Source organism: Rhineura floridana, chromosome 11 (assembly GCF_030035675.1).
Source record: "Rhineura floridana isolate rRhiFlo1 chromosome 11, rRhiFlo1.hap2, whole genome shotgun sequence".
Classification (NCBI taxonomy): Eukaryota; Metazoa; Chordata; class Lepidosauria; order Squamata; family Rhineuridae; genus Rhineura; species Rhineura floridana.
In genome coordinates, this window is record NC_084490.1 from 46,914,962 (window position 1) to 46,937,080 (window position 22,119).

Below are 22,119 nucleotides of genomic sequence, written 5' to 3' on the forward strand. Positions count from 1 at the left end.
AAATTCTGCACCAAGAACAGTTGATTCCTCCATCCTTATAAATCATGCAAACTGAACACATTTTCCATGATATATTTTGCTTTTGATAGAGATAGGAGGGGTGAGGATATTACTGCACCAGTCTCAACTATTGCAAGTCTTATTCAGCTCTTTGGCTGCAAATATTTCTTCAAGGATTACCCACATATTTTCATCCCTAAAGACTGACAACTGTGTTTTTTGAATGAAATCTGAGATTCTCACTATACATTACCCACTATACATTAGGGATGGAAAGATCTGTCAATTTTGGTTCTCTCTGTTTCTCATTTTTCCAGTCTTAAATTGAGTTTTCCACATTTGCAATTAAAATAAATTCTCATGAAAATTCTCCGTTTTAGTGCGAATTTCTCCTAATAAACACATTTTTCTATGCAGTTTTGACTAATGTGTACATTTTTGCAAGCAATTTATTATCAAAAATGTGTTTTTGTATGTTATTTTAACTCATATATTATTTTTTATGCACACTGTCTCCTAACATACGCATTTCTGTAAACACTGGTTGGCGAACTGCATTGCAAAATTTGAATAAGTGCAAATTTCAAAGGATGGCTGTGTTGGTTCTCATGTAATTTTGGAAAGTTCGAATTTGATAGATGCAACTTGAAATGTGGACTGAATCTAATTTCTCCTTCATCCCTGCTATACATCTTGTGCTTTTTCTGCAATCTTCCAGAATTGCAGCATACAAACAGTCCTAAAGAAGAACTAGACATGTGGTTTAAAAATAAAATTAAAAGTGTTCTTCACAGCACATGTGAATATGGTTTGTAGACCAGGTGTGCAAACTGACTTTGTTTTATGCAGCCCCTGATGTTTCCTGTAGCTGCCCCCTTTCTTCTATCCCATCAGAGTTCTGTCCTTTTCTGTCCATTTTTCCTTCCTTTTCCTGGCTTTTAAAACCATTTCCCTGCTTTTTTTCTATGTGGCTTCAGAATAACTGGAGGGATCAATATTTTATTTGATAAAAATTAATTGATTTCTTAAAAAAAATTCCTGGGGATATTCCTTGAGAAAAAGAAGTGTCCATTCTCTTCATCTGCATGAGATCAAATTGGTAGGCTTCTCTTGTATGTGTGCATGTGTATTTGTGTGTAAGCACACTAAAGTCAGAAAGAAAGTACTTTTAGTTGCTTTCCAGAACTGTAGTTGTAATGATCTGGTTTACTTAAATAAATATATAAATAAATGAATCCTCTGCATAGCATTAGGAATTCTAATCTGAGGTAGCCATGATGAAAATTGAAGCAGGGCAGTATTTTTTTATTCATCTGGCTCCACCTGTCATTGGCTCTGGCGCTGCCCGTTGCTGGCATGCAGCCTCCAACAGATTATCTCCAAGGGAAAGCAGTCCTTGACACAAAAATGTTGTCCACCCCTCAGTAACCAGTTTATATCCCTTAAATGCTCTGAACATGTGTGCAGAAAGAACTGTTGTATTGGAGGGGTGGGGATTAGATGAGGGACTGCAGACTCCTCCAGACAACCTGTTTATTCAGCATCCATCCTGATTTGCTTGGACAAAGCTTACCTGGTGGTTAGTATGTCCAGTCTTTATTGAGCATTCATTCTGACTTGTTTATGGGGCTATATGGCAATGAGCATTCATCCTGATTTGCTTGTGGGATGTTTAACACATCTTTCCATCAATCATTTGTTCACCTCACAATTCTCAATGCATTTCCCCATCACTTTCCAAAACACACAAAATTGGGGTTTTTGTTTTAGTAGATTTGTTGCACTAGAAGAAGAGAGTGCTTTAACCTACCTCCATTGCACATACCTAAGGTTCTGGTACATGCTTGAATCCCTCCTGCAAAATTGTGACAACCTGGAGGTACTCTAAATTTAGCAACAATTGCTTTATGTCCTAGTGTAGGCTATCATTAGGAGACACTTCTCCCTGGATGATAGTCATGATGTATGACTCCCTCAAACTTTGTCACACTAAAGGTTAACTGCACCAGATGTTGACTTGCTATTTAATTACTTTCAAGGAATAAAAGCAAGTTTCTCATCCCTGTGGTGGCAAAGAGAAGCTTGAAAATATGTAGCCATGGTTGGTGAGCAAGGTTTCCATTCCAGTGATCCATGGGATGGGGCTTGAGGATCTCCTCTAAGATGTATACTCCATAACAAAAATTGAATAGAACTTTTCAAAGATGTTTAATTAGTTTATTCACAATGCAGTAGTCAGATTTTCTGGGCACTGAAAAATCTCAGATGACCTTAGCTTGGGATTTAGTAATTAAAAAAATAAATAAAGGCAAAATCCAGGAGACCTCTGATAAAGCTGACCCAGGAAAAGAAGGAATTCCCTGGCAATAGCTGGAGGGCCTTGCATTGTATGGTATAGCTTATCTTATCTGAACCTGATATGGATTTGGGGATCTTTGGTCAGGGTACTGTGTGCCAGATGTTGTCTGCTGCTGGAGGAGGGATAACACCAGGCAGATACTTTTGGTGAGGAAGCTGAGTTGTTGTGGATGATGGGGATGGAAATGGCTTCTGAGATATACTTACTGGACTGTCATTCTTGCCTGATGCCCTTCCCTTACTTTCTTACCTCCTGTTGGAAGGGGAAAAAACCTTGTCTGTCTTTTGATTTGCCTTTTATAGAGTCGGAAGGACAAGGAAAGGCCTAAACAGAAGCACAAGAAGAGTTCGGAATCTCCCACAAGTCTCACGCTGTCCTCCACTCCCGTTGTCACCGAGAAGGTAATGAAAACCACACATGAGATGTTTGCAATGAAGCATCAGGGTGTTGGGGGCGGAGGCTCCATTACTAACCAAGGCTGTGTGCATTCCATTCTTTTTCACAAGCACTATGATATTTGGGATTGGTATAGAATTTTCAGCCTCCTGAAAATCTTAGGAATTGTTTTCTTTTTAAATGACAGTAAGCTTCTAGAACGTATGATTGTGAAGATAAATGGTAAAATCTCAGAAGCCAGAAAGGAGATTGAGCAGGACTAAATAGACAACTGTGTCAGTGCTCTGCCTATAGCAAAAGAGAACAGAGTACAGTATGCAAAATAAAATAAATAGGTAGTCAATAAATAAAATAAAGTAGATAGGTAGTAATTTTTAATTTCACAGTTCAGGTACAGCATTCAGTTTTTCCAGATATACAAACTGGATTACCTGAGTGCAGAATATGTATTTTATATACAGCCCTGGCAATAGTTCCCTTGAGGGTAGAACAAAATAGGACGGGCGACAGGAGAGAAAAAGATGTGCAAGTCCTTCCTTGCTGCACCCACCACAATTTGTTTCAAGTCCTAATTGCTCACATTTCCCCCACCCCCCTCCCTATGCTTCTCTACCACCAGCCGACTCTGAGCCCTGGGAATTCCATATTGCAGCTGTCTGCTGCTGACGACATAATCACTAAGCTAAACCCTTGAGTGATTTCAGAAGCATGTCACAGCTCGTTCTTGAAGCACATGTTTCAATTCAGGCCTCCTGTAGCATTAATAATATAATAGTATAGCTTTGCTTTCTCTTTCTCTCTCTTTCTCAAAACCGATTGTAAGTCAGGTGAAATGAGCGGGCTCTCTATTCCAGGGCCAAATCTCATGTTACTTATTTGCATCAGGGCTAGCCCATTAGGCTAAGTAGGAAAGTGCAAAGCCTGTAGGAGGAATTCCATCTCCAGTTCTGTTTTCCAAGCCTCTGGCAGCAGATTTTCTATGGAAAAATCAATCTACTGGCTTGAATTTCAGGCAGTTCTGTTTGCACTATGATTGCTTCAGTGTTGCCAATTGCTTGATTCAGTAAAAAGGCCCCAGATGTCTTCACACATAGGTTTTTGTTCCCATGCACAGTACCTAATTGCTTTTTTCAAGATGGAGGTGGGCAATACTTTTTAAAAGAATTGAAAGTGGTCTGAGAGATGCATCAGTTTCTGTAGTCAGTGTACACACATTTCTTTTGTCTCACTGTCACCACTGACCAAACAGGTTTTGCAGGTTTTTTCAACAGCACAAAAACCTGCACATCCTGTTTACCAGGGGTAAAGGCGGAATGAGCGTATTTACAGCGAACAGTTATTCCTCTTTCAAACCACTTTGTCTATCTCCAGTCTTAAGATAAACACTTTGACTTATTTTGTGCCAGATTGCGCTGTACTGTGGGCATGGCAGGTTGTTCTAGTGTGTGCATATTTGAGGTCAATTTTTGAGATGATGATGCAAGATAGCAGTGCAATCTGAGTTCCCTCCAGAGGAAGAGCAGGATAGAAATTTAATAAATAATAGTGTTATACATATCTACTCAGAACTCTGTAAGTCACATTGACTTCGGTAGAGCTTATTCCCAACAGCCAGAGCAATCCAAATGCTAGGAAGCTGGTGGAGGGGCTCCTGGTGGAGGAGGAGCCAGTAGAAAACTCCATTGGGAGCCGCATGCATGAGCTGGCCGGGAAGTGCCAGCTCTGGCAAACAGGCATCCTGGGGAGTAAGTGCTCCCTGTAGGCCACAATGGGAATTTGTTTTTTCTGCGCTGACCTTTTGGCCGGCAGAATTTGAAGGAGGAACGGGACCTGGGGGAAGGCTGTGAACATGAAGAGGATCTCGCATAAGGTCCCTCACCACAGCTCTGCCCCACCACACCTCCAGAATGCTCCATTTTTGGGGCTTCTGCCAGCTTCCATTGGCTCTCTGTCCACCAGGCTGGCTGTATCCAGCGGACCCCCAGTGGTGCCGGCAGACTCCTGGCTGAACCAGATCTCCACCACGGTTCAGGGCTGCTGGTGGTGGAGGCCAGCACAGCTGGCGCTCCATGGCATCCACTTCACCCCAGCACGGCGGGAAGGTGAGTTGGAGTGCACCCTAAGGGTTGTATCCATCATTAGACTTTCCTTATTTGTTTCCCAGACTGCCTGCTGGTTGCCTACTCTGTCCCAGGTACTTGCTGCCTCTCAAGCTTTGGGAAGCTGGGCCTTGCCAGCACTTGGACCTACGCACATTATAATGTGACTTACACACTCAATGATCTGTGGCACCATCAGGCTAGGAAATTGACTTCCTCCCTTGAAGGCCATAGGGACAAAATAGTGCCTAAATGTTGAATCCTCCTATAGGATGCACACCTTAACATGGTGAGGGGGTTTGAGAGTGTCGAAGAAACTGAGAGCAATGCCGTCAGGAGTCTAGACCAAGAGGCTAGACTCCTAGCAGGGTCACCCAATGCGGTATGGTCAAAACTCAGACACCAGACTAAGATGCATCCAAACTCAGAGGAAGGCAATGGTAAACCTCCTCTGAATACCTCTTACCACGAAAACCCTATGAACAGGGTATCCAAAATGCAACACTCTATAGTACTAGAAGATGAGACCCCCAGGTCAGATGGCACTCAATGAGCTACTGGGGAAGAACAAAGGACAAGTATGAGTAGCACTGTGACTAATGATGCCACTGGGTCAAAGCCAAATGAAAGCCCAGAGGCTGATGCGCACAGATGGGAAAGGAGAGTCCAGAGCTGTATGACGAACACAATAGGAACATGAAATGTGAGAAGCATGAACCAGGGAAAGTTAGAAATTGTCAGACAAGAAATGGGATGCATCAACATTACAATACTTGATGTGAGTGAATTAAAATGGACGGGAATGGTACACTTTCAATTAGACAACTACAAAATATTTTATGCAGGAAATTAGAAATTAAGAAGAAACAGGGTTGCTTTAATAGTGAGAAGTGATGTAGCAAAAGCAATTAGGAGCTATAACAAGGTCTGCACGAGTGATATCAATGATATTAACGGGAAACCTATTAACATAACCATCATCCAAGTCTATGCTCCAACAGCAAATAAAGAAGAATTGGAGAGATTTTATGCAGAAATACAGAAAGAAATTGATCACACACCAAAACAAGATGTTTTGATCAGGTAACCTCCCTTGTAGACTGTGGGAATGCTGTGGACATAATATATCTCGACTTCAGCAAAGCTTTTGACAAAGTGCCCCATGATATTCTGATTAGTGAGCTAGCTAAATGTGGGTTGGATGGAACAACTATTAGATGGATCCACAGTTGGCTCCAGAATCGTACTCAAAGAGTGCTTATCAATGGTTCCTTCTCAAATTGGGTGGAAGTAACGAGTGGGGTACCACAGGGCTCAGTCCTGGGCCCAGTGCTCTTTAACATTTTTATTAACGACTTGGATGAGGAGGTACAAAGCATGCTTATCAAATTTGCAGATGATACAAAATTGGGGGGCATAGCCAATACCGTGGAAGAAAGAAACAAAATTGAAAGGGACCTTGATAGGCTGGAGCATTGGGCTGAAAACAAAAGAATGAAATTCAACAGGGATAAATGCAAAGTTCTACACTTAGGAAAAAGAAACCAAATGCACAGTTATAAGATGGGGGATACTTGGCTCAGCAGTACGACATGTGAGAAGATCTTGGAATTGTCGTTGATCAAATGCTGTATTAGGCTGTATTAACAGAAGTATAGTTTCCAAATCGCATGAAGTACTAGTTCCCCTCTATTCAGCACTGGTTAGGCCTCATCTTGAATACTGCGTCCAGTTCAGGTCTCCACACTTCAAAAAGGATGCAGACAAACTGGAACGGGTTCAGAGGAGGGCAACAAAGATGATCACGGGACTGGAAACAAAGCCCTATGAGGAGAGACTCATAGTACTGGGCATGTTTAGCCTAGAGAAGAGAAGAATGAGGGGAGATATGATAGCACTCTTCAAGTACATGAAAGGTTGTCACATAGAGGAGGGCCAGGATCTCTTCTTGATCGTCCCAGAGTGCAGGACATGGAATAATGGGCTCAAGTTGCAGGAAGCCAGATTTTGACTGGACATCGGGAAAAACTTCTTAACTGTTAGAGCCATATGACAATGGAACCAATTATCTAGAGAGGTAGTGGGCTCTCCGACACTGGAGACATTCAAGAGGCAGCTGAACGGCCATCTGTTGGGAATGCTTTGATTTGGATTACTGCATTGAGCAAGGGGTTGGACTCGATGGCCTTGTAGGCCCCTTCCAACTCTACTATTCTATGATAATCATGGGGGACTGGAATGTAAAAGTAGGGAACAGAGAAGAACTAGGAATTGTAGGGAAATGGGGCTTAGGAGACAGAAATGAAGCAGGAGAAAGACTTACTGAATTCTGTGAAGCCAATAATTTGTTTCCTGCAAACGATTTTTTTGAGCAAATGAAAAGACGACTGTACACATGGACATCACCAAATGGTCAATATAGGAATCAAATTGATTATATAATTGGCAACAGAAGATGGAGAAGTTCCATACTTTCTGTGAAAACAAGACTAGGAGCAGACTGCGGTACAAATCATGAACTGGTGATATCTAACATCAGAGTAAAGCTAAAGAACAACAACAAAGCAATCATGATGCCAAAATACAATTTAAATAACATCCCAGAAGAATATAAAGATCAAATAAGGAACAGATTTGAGGCTTTAAATATAGTCAAGGATTATATCAATACCTTGGCACAATCATTAACCCAAATGGAGACAATAGTCAAGAAATTAGAAGAAGGCTAGGACTGGGGAGGGAGCTATGAGAGAACTAGAAAATGCCCTCAAATGCAAAGATGTATCACTGAACACTAAAGTCACGATCATTCAGACCATGGTATTCCCGATCCCTATGTATGGATGTGAAGTTGGACAGTGAAAAAAGTAGATAAGAGAAAAATCAAGTCGTTTGAATTGTGTTGGAGTAGAGCTTTGCAGATACCATGGACCATGAAAAAGAGAAATAACTGGGTGTTAGAACAAATTAAACCAGAACTATCACTAGAAGCTAAAATGATGAAATGGAAGTTATCATACTTTGGACACATCATGAGAAGACATGGTTCACTAGGAAAGACAATAATGCTTGGAAAAACAGAAGGGAGTAGAAAAAGAGGAAGACCAAACAAGAGATGGATTGATTCCATCAAGGAAGCCACAGGCCTGAACATACAAGATCTGAACAGGGTGGTTTATAACAGATGCTGTTGGAGGATGCTGATTCATAGGGTCTCCATAAGTCATAATCGACTTGAAGGCATATAACAACAACAAAATAACTTTGATTCATTCTATTGTTTCCATTTGTATTTTTCATGTTTTTGGACTTTAATTTGTTTGCCACCTATGTTACATCTAAGCTGGGTATGGAGGGGCAGAAACATAAAAGAACAAGGATAATGACGATGATACAATATTGCACTGTACTCATTACTGTTATGAGTAGCAATAATAAATCCTTTAGTCCTCATCCTGAACTGAAAGTGAGCTTACGCATGTTCTTGCTTATTCGTATTCATCCTTGAACAGTTTTGTTTCCCCCACACGCATTGTCTTCCCCATTGTCAAAATTTAAATGGTAAGCTTCTCAGGGCAGGGGTCTGTTGTCTTTGTTCATGTTCTTCTGTGCCATGTACACTGACAGCACAGTAAAAATACCACTACTACTAAACAAAATTAAAATAGCCTTGTTTGTGTGTGTACACACACTTACAGAGCCAGATACACACGTATGTCTTTTAAATTATATTAATCCACAAATCTTTGGATTGCAGAGGTGTTGTCTTATATGTGCTATGTTGTTTTACGCTGGATCTATTCATTTTGAAACCCTTAATAGGCCCCAAAGAGAAATTTCACTAATGCCATCTGATCCTGACCTTTCTTAAACATGCCCCACCCCACCCCACCCCCTGTCATTCTACCCTTGGGCCTCTCACACATCTATGTGGCCTCACCTTTATCCTGACCTGGAGATATATCCTGCTGTTTGCAGTTCCAACTCTGGGCCCCCTAAAAACTTGTGTTATGCAGCTACATAATTTTCTTATTGGCCAATTTTAACTCCTTCCAGGATTCTTGGAGCCACACTGGTGGCAGAGTGGGAAAGTACCATGTGAAGATTCTCAGTCCATTCTATATGCTACAGTGTCTAAGAATAGACATTGTGGACGCTTATAAGTAGCAGAGAGAGAGAAATGGCAGGATTCTTCACTATCTCTCCAAACCCAAGATCATCCTTAGGAATGCGGGAGGTTTAGACTAGAAGTGCTTATTTAACTTATGGAACTCAATGACACTGGATGCTAGGAGAGGTATAACATATGGTTCCTCCGTGAATGAATCTGTCATCCTTGCATCTCTTTTATACAGTGTTCTTCAGTGTATTGCTTCCATCTTCCTTTTATTTCATCTCGGTCAGTCAGTGTGTTCCCCTGTTGATTATTCAACATCCCTGCTCTTGGTTTAAATTTCCCTTTAATTTCTCTAATCTTTTGGATAGGGCTCTTTTAGTTGTCTTCTTCTGTTTCTGTACAATAACTATTGTAATAGTTCTCTTTGTCCCTACATACTAGTCGCTGTGTTATTGCATTTAAGGTTCTCACTGTGTTTCTATTTCCTTTTGTTTTTGTTTTCCTTCTCTCTTTAACCCTTTTAAGAGTTTTGTCAGACATCCATTGAGGTCTTTCTCTCTTTTTAACTAGAGGTATTGTCTTTTTGCATTCTTCCCTGATAATGTCTCTGACTTCACTCCATAGTTCTTCTGGTTCTCTGTCAACTAAGTTTAAAGCCTCAAATCTGTTCCTTACAGCAGGGCCCCACTCATACGGCAGGTTACGTTCTGGACCTCCGCTGTAAAGCGAAAACCACTGTAAAGCGGAACCCATTGAATAGAATGGCGCCCAATGCCTGAAAACCGCCTTGAAAGCGGAACAAGGGCCGTATGAGTGGGGCTTTAGTCTAATTGCGTCTAATTGGGACCGCTGTATTAGCGAATTGCTGTAAAGCAAAGTGCTATAAACTGGGGCCCTACTGTATTTGATCTTTATATTCTTCTGGAATATTATTTAAATTGTATTATGGCATTATGTTCTTCTTTAGCTTTACTCTGATTTTCGATATAAGCAGTTCATGATCTGTACCGCAGTCTGCTCCTGGTCTTGTTTTCGCAGAAAGTATGGAACTTCTCCATCTTTTGCTACCAATTATATTATCAATTTGATTTCTATATTGACCATTTGGTAATGTCCATGTGTACAGTCATCTTTTTGGTTGCTCAAAAAAATTGTTTTCAAGAAACAAATTATTGGCTTCACAGAATTCAGTAAGTCTTTCTCCTGCTTCATTTCTGTCTCCTAAGCCCCATTTCCCCATGATTTCTAGTTCTTCTCTGTTCTCTACCTTTGCATTCCAGGCCTCCATGATTATCAGAACATCTTGTTTTGGTGTGTGATCTTCCTGTACGTCTGCACAAAATCTTTCCAATTCCTCTTCTTCTGCTTTTGCCATTGGAGCATAGACTTGGATGATGGTTATATTAATATGTTTCCCGTTAAATCTCATTGATATAACTTGCTCAGACCTTGTGTTATAGCTCCTAATTGCTTTTGCTACATCACTTCTCACTATTAAAGCAACCCCATTTCTTCTTAATTTCTCATTTCCTGCATAACATATTTTATAGTTGCCTAACTGAAAATGTCCCATTGCTCTCCATTTTAATTCACTCACATTATTATGTCCTACATCTCAGTGAGTCTGTCCATTTGTCCATCCACCATATCCTTCTGAATTGCTTTGGCAGTGTGGGTGGGTAAGACACAGCTAGACAGCTTAGAGGACTGATCGCCAATGTGGTGCCCTCCAGATGTTGATGGACTACAATTCCCATCATCTCTGGCCATTAGCTAAGCTAGCTGGGGCTGATGGGAGTTGTAGCCCAACAACATATGGAGGGCACCACACTGGCTGACCTCTGGCTTAGAGGGAGGTGAAGATAACAGACTGTGTTTACAAAATACTTTTTCTTTCATCTGGGAGAGGGACTCCCTTAGTGCTTTGTGCCTAGGAATTGCCTGCTGGATGATTACTGCTTTATGGAGGCATCCAGGTATCTGTGACTAAGAGGTATTTTAGTTTGCATCCAGTCTTACTGAATACTCTGTGCAAAGTAGATATGATAGCACTGTTAGGGTAATGGGTCCTCTGCTGGTCTCAAGGCCCTGGCAAATGTGCAATCTTACCATCTGTAGCAGCAGCAGAAGTTGTTCCAGCCCTTGGGCACATTTGGAGCCTTCACTCAGCCATCATGGGTACCCTTTGTGGGGAAATATGGGCAGACAGCAACAGAGATTTCTGTCTTACGATCATAACATGGGGGAAAAAGAGAAAACAAAATACAGACGGGCAAGGCCAGAAAGAAAAATGAAGCTGGCAGAGCTCTTGCGCTGTCACTAAGAGTTCAAGGACAGCAAAATGACCCATGTGCCCTTATCGAAAGAAAATTTAAAAAATACTTAAGGTAATGAAAGTGTCACTTGTTTTGGTATCTAGTGGAGTGGAGTCTTTACCTTGAGAATAATAATCTAGTTTCATCCTGATCACATGGGTGGAATATGGACATTATGGAGCAGACACAAATGTCTTCCCCCCATGTTGTCCCTCAGCTGCTGTATTCAGTGGAATGGCTGAAGTTTAGCCATCATAACTAATAGCCATTGATAGATCTGTCCTCCATGAATTTGTCCAATACCCTTTGATCTAAGCCCATGGCATTTGTGGCAAATTCCATATATTAAGTATGCAGTCATGCAGAAACTGACCAGAGACAACTGAGGGACTCAGTATCCCTCAGGAAGCAATATTTGAAATGTGGAGCATTTATTTATTTCAACAATTTGTATACTGTTTTAACACTGTAGACTCGAAGTGGTTTACAATGAGGTTAAAAAAAGATGTAACAGAAAGAAAATGATTAGGCTTCACTGGCTTCCACTGTACTAGAGGCTATGTTCTTTAAAAATTTCTGAGATTTTCAATTTCTAAGGTTTTGCATTTTTTACATTTAATTTATGTTTTACATTTTATTTGTTGTATAAATAAATAAATAGTGCCCTCTAGATGTTTTTGGACTCCCAGTTCTCATCAGCTGCCATCAGCATGGCCAGTGGTCAGGGAAGATGGGAATTGTAGTCCAGCAACATCGTGAGGGCACCACATTGTCTACCCCTGCTGTAGCAGATCAGATATTTGATATATACTACTGAGCAGATAGTGAGCTCCTCTTCCTGCCTCCCATGCACCTATAACTGGGTTTTGTGTAACACCCCTGAGACTCTTGGCTCTGCCATTGTCTTCCTGCAGATATACATTTAAAGCAGCCTTTCCCAACCAGTGTGCCTCCAGATGTTGTTGGACCACAACTCCCATCAGCCTCAGCCAGCATTGCCAATGGTCAGGAAAGATGGGAATTGTGGTCCAACAACATCTGGAGGCACACTGGTTGGGAAAGGCTGATTTAGAGCATTCCTAAACCCCTATAACAGTCATGACCTCCCCCAAAGAACCCTGGGAATTGTAGTTTGTTTGTTTGCTGAGAATTGTCAGGAAACCCCTCACAGAGCTACAGTTCCCAGCACCTTTAACAAACTCCTGTTGCCAGGATTCTTTGGGGGAAGCCATGAATGATAAAAGTGGTATAAAAACGTTTTAAGTGTATGGCGTGGAATAGATGTGACCTATGTGTGCTGAAGCCACATCCTATCCAGTCAGGATCCAGAGAGTATTATCCAGAACTTGAGAGTGAATGAAAAAATCTATCTCTCTTGAGGCACGAGGTCCTGTTGCCCATTGCTAAATGTCCCTCAGACTATTTAAATGTGGCAGACCTGAAGGAACCTCCCCTGTGTCCTAGACCAATGTGGCAGCAACAAAAAGAGATCCTCCATCCCAATGAGGAAAAACCCGCCTGTGTAGTGGACTCCACAGCCGAAACCATGCGTTCCTACAAGTGCTTCATCAGCTTCCTGTGCTTATGAGAAGGCTGGAGATATATGAAGGAACAGCCTGTACACACATGGACTGCTCTTGTGCAGAGGTGTAGACAAGCAAACATGCCCCATATCCCCTGTAAACAAGTTTATAGTCCAAGGACTGACAGCAGTTCGTGAATGCATGGTGTAATCAAATCTTCACATGGACCATTCAAGGATCAGCTCAAGATGATACCCTACTGGTTCACTGTATCCGTAAGGACACAAAGCCCTACTGTACATGGGATCCTAAGAAGTCCACTTCATGAATGTACTAGAGGTTGTACCTCAATGGCACAGGCCCTAGTGATAAGGCCAGGTTGGTCCAGTTTTTTTCTGTATTATGACAGGCTCTGCCCCAAGCAGTGGTATGGGTGTGTGTGTGTGAGAAGTGCAACCAAGTGCACAAAGCAACCTAGGAAATGCACCTATCCAAGATTTATACTATTCAGTGAGCTGAGATGGCTTCTCAGACTGTCAGCAAATAACATACCTTTGAGCAGCCCATTCCCATCCTCTGATTACTCTTCCCATTCACAGTTGTGCCCTTGAGATTCCATGGGGAAGCTGCAAATTGATCTGAGACCTTTGCAGATGCCTATATTGATAATGTTGTCAATGTTCAGCAGCACTAGGGAACAGCATCACATATTTTTGGGGAAAAGATCCTATGAATCCTCCATCATGCTGGGCTCATTGATTGTGTCATTAAAATTTTATTATTGGGAATATTATTTTTGTAATTACTGTTTTTTTAAATCCTTTGCTGTAACCTATGGTCAGGTTCATGGACCTCCATTTTTTCTCAATCCCTCCAATGAACTATGGGATTGCCATTTCTGGGATGGAGTGAGGAAAGATGGTCAGTTCTTTGCAGTTGTGTGGAAATCTTCACTCCCTGCTTCTCCGCACCCCTCCCTCCCCCTCCCTAGTGTTCTCTTGGCTCATACCAGTGCAATTAGACTCTCTCTTTCATCACCCATAGAGGCACAGGTTCACGGAGCTGACATGCCAAGAAGATTATTCTCAAGGTCTCAGTGAAACTTAAAACCTGGCTGGTTAGCTTAGATTGTAGACAATTAACCCACTGTTTCTTTGGGGGGGAGAAGGGGGGGAAAGCCCCATCAGAACTTAGTTGCGTGTAAACAGTTGGGGAGAAGGGAAAGAGCCTCATTCGAGATGTGGCAGCCCAATCCGTTTTGGTACATTATTTGAAAAATGCACCAATCTATATAAACATGCACACCTGTAAATTAATGTGGAACACAGTGCATCAGGCAGTTCTGCACAAATCCCAGTGAAATGAACAGGAGCTGTGCAAGATTACAATCCTTTATTTCACTGCAGCTTGTGCAGGAGAACTTCCTGGTGAATTATTATGCCCCACATTAAATAGTGGGAATGGTAGGCCCCTTTTCGATTTACCACTTCAGGTACTAAATTGGCTTGGGGCCAGTGCTGCTTATCTGACTAGGGAGGGAGGTAGCCTTTTGTGAAAGCAGTTCTCTCACACACACCAGATGCTTTAGTGACTGCAAAGCAAGTGTCCAGCATCCCATTATTTTGTTGTTGTGTCTGGCACGTCTTCAAGTGAGGGCTGATCTAGCCAGTCTTGGCATGGATAGTTTAGCAATGTTGTGAATAGGGAAGGAAACTGCCTTCTGACAAATGCAGATTTCCATATTCCTGGCAAAAGCAACACCTTGAAAGCTTGCCAATACGTATGCAGCAGTCAAGGCATGTATTAGGACGTACAACGGGCATTCCTGCGGTGACTGGTGCAGTTGTCTAAAAACCCTGATCTCATTCATCAGCCTCTAGAAAGCAAAGGAGAGGAGTGTTCTTCTTTCAATATCCAGGAAAGTCTGGATTGAACTGGATTGGCATCTGCACCTATGGAGCCTTCTCAGATGTACAGGGATACAACCTTCCCACTGCTGAACGCTGAAGAAAGGGCAAGAGCAAGTGTGTAGCCCTTGGCTTATCCAGCCCAGTGCCAACAATGCCAACAATGCCAGTTGCCTCTTTTTGATCGTCTGGGAAAGAGAATTGGTGGTACAGTTGCTAAGGCAGCCAAATTTGTATTCCATGCCAATATGCAAATTAGTAGGTGATTTCAAAGCCTATTAAGCAAAAATCAGTTCATGCTTTACTTTTAAATAAGCTTATCTGGTGGAAGAGGGAGAGAGAAATGCTTCCCATCTCTCTCTCTCTCTCTCTCTCTCTCTCTCTTTTTACAGAGTTGTTTCTGTTCCACGTTCATTTCTTATCCCATCTCAGAAATGATATCCTAGTGCTGGAAAAGGTACGGAAAAGGGCAACAAAAACTGATTGTGAGGTTAGAGCATCTTTTAGAAGAGAAAAAGGTGAAAGGGTTTTGGGCTTTTTAGTTTAGAAAAGAAGATGACCAAGGGGAGGCAAGTTTTCAGCTTCACAGTTGCTACATGGCACTGAATTTATTTTAGAGTTTTAGAAAATTTTGAGATAAATTCTGTAACTTGTAGTTGCAAGGCTTCAAAGTGATGGGGGTCAAGAAATATATCTCTGCCCCTCCCCTGTACTACTATCTGGAAAAGAGAGTGACGGGAGGGCAGCCATTCCTGCATTAATTTATCAGTCAATGAACTACTATGAATCTGTAAATGCTAGGAGAAGGAAGTGTTTTATTTTCAGTGGGCTCAATAGGCTTTGTATCCACAGGGACTGCCTCCTTTCATCCACATTGTTGATGATGGAAGGCAAGAGGTCCTCTTTTACATGGGGGGGGGATCCATACACTGATTTCTGTCTCCCTGTGTTGTACTTGAATTGTGGGCTTTGTCTCCCCACATTGGAGAATGAGATTACAGGTGATGAATAGCACTTTTGAATGCCCCCCCATCTAAAACAAAACAAAATATAAATCTCCTCAGTGGCACATTTAGCAGTGAAGTGTGTTACCAACTATGCTGGCTTTCTATTTACAGTGAGTTTTTAGCATATGGGAGCATTCAAAAATGGGATTTACCCAGCTGCCTGCAGTCCATCCTACCCTCTCCTGCATGTGTAAAACAGGCCTAAATCTGCATCCTTTAATTCCTCCCTTGCCCCCCTCCAACATCTCTCCCCTCTGAGCTGCAAACATTCTGATTACTTGTTGACAGGCATTCAGTACATTGCTACAGATGGGAACCCTCAACATCTGGCTCTCCAAATCAAAATTCAGTTCTCTCTCATTTCCCCTCTTGGTTTATGATCCCTCCCTAGTCTCCATAATCCAGGTCAGGAGGCTGTGATGGAGGAAGAAGCATTTTAATTGGATGCTCTCCCTGCCATAGCCAGAGTTCCCACAGGGTTTCCTAGTGTCACCAGAGATTCCAGCTGATCTAAATCCTTCTGGATGTAAAACAAGTCTGAGAAAAAGATTTAAGGAGGGCTTTCATTTCCCAACGTGAGAGGTACTCACAGCTGAAGCATGCCTGGAAGTCATCCTCCCCTGACTGATTTGAAAGCCCTGTGCCCCATTCTCAGATTTTTGGGTTAGGCTGCAATCTAAGGTTGCCAGGTTCAGGGCCTGAGACTGATCCCGTATCTTTAGGAGAAGAGAAAGTCAGCCAAGTGCAGGTGTTCTTGCAACCCTGTAATGGGAAAAACCACAAGGTGGAATTCTCCCTTCCCCCTGCACAACTTTTAAAGATACAGAAGACCTCTTGGTGGCCAGGCCCAGACTCTAAGAGGTCTTCTGTGTCTTTAAAAGTTGTGCAGGGGGAAGGGAGAATTCCACCTTGTGGTTTTTCTCATTACAGGGTTGCAAGAACACCTGCACTTGGCTGACTTTCTCTTCTCCTAAGATATAGGATCAGTCTCAGGCCCTGAACCTGGCAACCCTACTGCAATCCAATACATGTCTACTCAGAAGTAAGCTCCATTAGGTTCAATAGGACTTACTCTTCCAGGTAAGTGTGTATTGGATTGCAGCCTTAGCTGTGGGCGGGAAAATACACATGCACAGCCATGCTCTTCATTTAAGGTTTCATAGATTTTAGGGCACTTTCCTTACGCTGAAAAACAAAACTTCTAGAATTGTTTCCCCAGCTCTGTTTAAGTCTTTTTTGCCTTGCTGGATTAGACCAAGGCTATGTGTACACACCACACATTAAAAACACACTTAAAGTACATCCCCCATGAATCCTGGGAACTGTAGTTTGCTAAGGGTGCTGGGAATTGTAGCTATGTGAGGGGTAAACTATAGTTCCCAGGATTCTTGGGTGCATATGTGTGTAAGTGTGTTTTAATAGTGTGAATGCAGTCTAAAAGTATTTTTGGTCCAGCATGTTTACTGCAGTTGCCGCCTAGATGCCTTTCGGTATCTCACAAGCAGAGCACAATGGAGGCATCTCCTGTTGTATGTTCCCAGCATCTGGTAATCCACTATCATGCTTCAGATCATGGAGGTTCTACTTCACTATGAGAGTTTCAATATGGACAGACCTGACTGTTCTCCAGGAATTGGCCTAATGTATTTGTATACAATTTGTCTATATGTACCCATCAGTAATAGCTAGCTTTTCCGGGTTTTCTACCAGATTCTTGTATGGGGTTTTCTGCATATTTGCAAATGCTGCTTAGGAATGCATTTTCTTGCCTTTCATTTCACACCCTGCAAGTGACAACCTTATTTTTATGAACAGTAATAATAATGTATAAAGGGCTCTTAATTTGCAAAATGTGTTACCATCATTGCTCTGTGCAACACTCTGCAACACTGACATACTGTTCAGCAACAGGATACATCTACAACTGCTGAGTGCTCTATGTTCCTTGTTCCATAGGTAGATCTGACCCTATCATTTATTTATTTAAAATATGTTTATTCTGCCCTTCATCCAAAAAGTCTTCCAGGGCAGCTTGCAGAGATCAGTAATAAGATAATCTCTGCCCTCAGGTTTACAATATAAAAGTTAAGATACAAATGGAAAAAGAATTGAGATAGAGGAAGAATACAGCAAACTCAGGTTACACACACACACACACACACACACACGCAAGAATCCTGGGAATTGTGGTATGTTAAGGTTACTAGGAATTGTAGCTCTGTGAGGGATAAACTACAATTCCCAGGCTTCTCTGGGGAAAGCTATGTACTTTAAATGTATGGTGTAGATGTAATGTCTGGTAAAGGTAAAGGAATCCCCGCACTTGTAGTACGAGTCGTTTCCGACTCTTAGGGTGACATCTTGAGACGTTTACTAGGCAGACCGTACACATGGGGTGGGATTGCCAGTTCCTCCCCCGGCCTTTCTTTACCCCCCCAGCATATGCCGGGTACTCATTTTACCGACCACGGATGGATGGAAGGCTGAGTGGACCTCGACCCCTTTTACCGGAAATTCAACTTCCTCCTTCCGTTGGAATCGAATTCCGGCCGTGAGCTGAGCTTCGGCTGCGTTACCGCCACTTACCACTCTGTGCCACGGAGGGTCTTAATGTCTGGTACTAATTCTTAATTACATAGTTCTCATAAGGATTTGCTGGAAAGGAAACAGTTCAAGGAGCCAAAGGTTGCTGGTCTGTCCGCTGAGCAGATGGACTGGCCATGCTTCTTTTCCCTCCTTCTGCTGCAGCCTGGTGAGTCTTGATGGAAGGAGGAACTCAGACCAGATGGTGGAACCAACCTGCTTCCCTTCTCCTATGGAGTAGCTTGATGGGCCTCTTGGCTGAACTAGGCAGCTGTCTCAGCTGCACATTTTGGCGACCAGTTGTACACTGCCCAACTACATTTTGAGATGAGAGCACCATTTGGATTTTTCCATCTGGGTCACCCAAAAATTCGGGTCCATCTCTGGCTGTAGGACCCAAAGAATTGCCCTGCTGGATCAGATTAACGGTCTGGAACCAGCTGTAGCTTTTGTGGCCCCTGGACTGTCATTATATGTTTCTTCCATTCCCTCTTCTCTTCGTTTCCCTTTAGAGTGGAAGCCTGTGGGCAGGAGCTGTGTATACTTTATCATATAAAGCTGCTTTTACACTGGGCCTGATCATTGATCTGTCTAGCACAGCCTTTCCCTGGTGGTGCCTAGCAGATATTTTGGACTACAGCTCCTATCAGTCTCCAGAATTGATAGTGGTTATAGCACAAAACATATGGAGGGCACCAAGTTAGGAAAAGTTGATCTAGCACAACATTGTCTACCTCTCCCTGACATGCTAGTTTTTTAATGTGTTGGATGAGAAGTACTAGCTGCAGCTGCAGTGTTTCAACGGAGAAACATCTAATCATGTGAGCTCCCACCTACATTCACAATAACTATTCTCCTGAAGAGGGTGGGTTGTTTTTTTTGTTTGTTTGGAGATTCAGACATCAGACCAACATGAGCATACATCCGTACAGTCTGAAATAGTACAGTGTAGACAGACGTATGCTATTTTTGTGAGAGGTAGGCCTAGGTGACTTGCACCATTGGGGCTTCTGAGTATGGAATTGGCTGCTGAAGGCTGGGCACCATTCTGGGTACAGAATTCTTCATTTTGTGCAGTTTGGTTTAGTTTTAGGGTTGTTTGTTCCAACAAATATGGACAGCCCCCAGAAGTCGTCTCTCTCAGGCTGTTGCTCTCCTCCCAGCGGCTTCTTGCTAATTGTTAGCTGTTTCACTGTATCTCTTTTGTCTTGTTTGCATGAGGAGAACCCTCAACAGGGTTTGATTGTTTATTGTTCTTTTCCCCTCCTCCTGCTATATCAGTAGTCTAATCTGAGGCACACAATTCTGCTGCCGCTGTTGTTTTTTTTAATGCTCTTCCCACCCAGCCAGCAGCCAGCTTCCTCTAGTCTCAGTCATTCCTTGTAGCAGCTCATCTCACAAGCCAGAAGCCGGGAGATGCTCCTCTGCTTTGGGGAATAGAGCCTGCCTCTGAGTATGAGTGGCAGGAGTGTTGGGTGGAGTAGACTGTGAATCAGGTATACTCTCCAGGTAGTTGTTTGTGGCTGTGCGTATTGTGTTTGTCTTTGTGTCTAACCTCTCATGAATAATTTGTTTTGCTCTCTGAATATTGCTGATATGGTGATCATCTGCACTATACATTTAAAGCAGTATTATACCACTTTAAATAGTTGTGGCTTCCCCTAAAGCAGCCTTGGAACTATGTTACAGGTGCTGATTGTTGTTAGGCACAGAGCTTGGAAAAGTTACTTTTTTTGAACTACAACTCCCATCAGCCCAGTCCAGTGGCCATGCTGGTTGGGGCTGATGGGACTTGTAGTTTAAAAAAATAACTTTTCCAAGCTCTGATTAGGCAACACCTATTCCCCTCACAGAGCCACAATTCACAGATTGTTTTAACAATCAATCCCTCTTCCCAGGGAACTCTGGGAATTGTCGCTTTGTGGAGGGGAATAGGGGTCTCCTAACTCTTAGCACCCTTAAAAAAAACTTCAATTCTCAGGATGCTTTGGGGGAAGCCATGACTGTTTAAAGTGGTATGATGCTGCTTTAAATGTATAGTGCAGGTGGGGCCTTGGAGATAGGAAGCTATTTGTGAGGAGAGAAAAAGAGGAAAGAAGAACCAAATCCTGGATGGTCCAGGGACAATGTTTCAAAATGACTGAAGGGAAACGGCGGTAACGCAGCCAAAGCTCTGCTCATGGCCGGAGTTCGATTCCAACAGAAGGAGGAAGTCGAATCTCCTGTAAAAGGGGTCGAGGTCCATCAGCCTTCCATCCATCCGTGGTCAGTAAAATGAGTGCCCGACATGTGCTGAGGGGTAAAGAAAAGCCGGGGAAGGAACTGGCAGTCCCACCCCATATATACGGTCTGCCTAGTAAATGTCGCAAGACATCACCCTAAGAGTCGGAAACGACTCACACTATAAGTGCGGGGACACCTTTACCTTTTTTAGCAGTGAAGTTAAGCTAGTTGTTATTAGATGCCTAGCCAACTGGCCATCATTGAAGTGGCTAATAGTCTGGGGCTGCAGCTGCATCAGGCTGATAGATCAATGTTTATGACTGTGACCACTTCAGCAGTAACAGAGGCAAATGCAGTAGCCATGAGCCAGGAGGGAATCTGTGAGCAAAGAAGGAACTGGAGAGGACAGAGAAAGTAGCTTGATCAGGTCTGAATGAGGAAGCCCTGGCTTGCAGAAGACAAAGGGATAACCTGCATTAGGAAGGGTTTATCTAGAATTCCCATTTCTTGCCATTGGCCAATGAGAATGTAAGGCTGGAAGTGAGTCAGGACATTGAAGGACCTTGTAGTAACAGGGAAAGTTGGAAAACTTCCCATGCAGGATGAATGGCTGAAATTTCTATCTCTAGAGATGTGTAAATCTTGACTCCCACCAGAGGTGCATGGAGGAGATAGGCACCATTTGGAAAGGGTGGCGACAAACTTGTTTCATACATTGGTTGCCTGTATTTGAACTTAAATAAAAAAGTCTGTACTTCTTGTCAGTAATCCCCTAAAACATCTGGGTTCCTCTACTTAATTGCTTGCTGTTTGAAATTTTTAATGAACTTTCCACTCAGGATTCATTTTCTGAGTCAAGTTTTTTGCCCAACATTAATACATTATTATTCACTCCATCACCTTTTGGCTTGATGGATTAAAAATAAGGCCTTTGATGTGGATTCTGGATTATTTTCCCTTGCCCAGCCGGCTCACCTATGACTTTGTGTTGTGCATGGATCCCAAACTATATTAGCAAGCAGAGGAGTTGATGAGACGAAGGAAATTCTTTGGACTTCTCTTTCAGAGGGGTGGTTAGTGAGGTCAGCATGCTGGCTGAACCCGCTTGGGATATGGGTCCTTTTTGTGTTTCCCCAAAAGGGTTTAGTGTGGTTGACTGCTGCTCTTGCGTGGCTCTTTCTCCTTTCCACTTCTCCTCCACGTGGCAGATATGGAAACTCAGATGGATTGTCAAAGATCCCCCCTGTTAATAAATCAGAAGGGCTTAACATTTAACATCCCAGGAGTTGCAGGCCTGGAGAAGAAGGCACAGGCCTCCCACTTTGGATTCTGTTCCATGTACCTTTTGCACATCTGGAATGCATTTTAGGCTCCCAGCTGTTGCACAGTGCTAGCTTGATTACACAGCAGACGATATCGGAGTAGATTTTTTTTTTAAAATCCAGGTATCTATAAGTTTGCAGTGCATGCTGCTTTTGTGGGGGAAGTCATCTGGAGAAACTCTTGATTGCCCTATCCATGCAGACCACATCCCATTCTGACTAATAATGGCTGTTTTCTGTAGAAACATCAAGGTTCTAATTCTCACTC

At 42.6% G+C, this 22,119-nt stretch overlaps 1 protein-coding gene across 9 annotated transcripts in view; it reads left to right on the forward strand.

Annotated features, from left to right (window-relative positions):
* The window catches only part of MLLT6 (MLLT6, PHD finger containing), a 203,973-nt gene that overhangs the window by 144,706 nt on the left and 37,148 nt on the right, over nt 1–22,119 (forward strand). For all 9 annotated transcript variants that reach the window (XM_061590461.1, XM_061590464.1, XM_061590463.1 and 6 more), the window contains one exon: nt 2,662–2,760. In XM_061590461.1, coding sequence (XP_061446445.1) covers nt 2,662–2,760 — 99 coding nt within the window. The remainder of the gene's footprint in view (nt 1–2,661; nt 2,761–22,119) is intronic.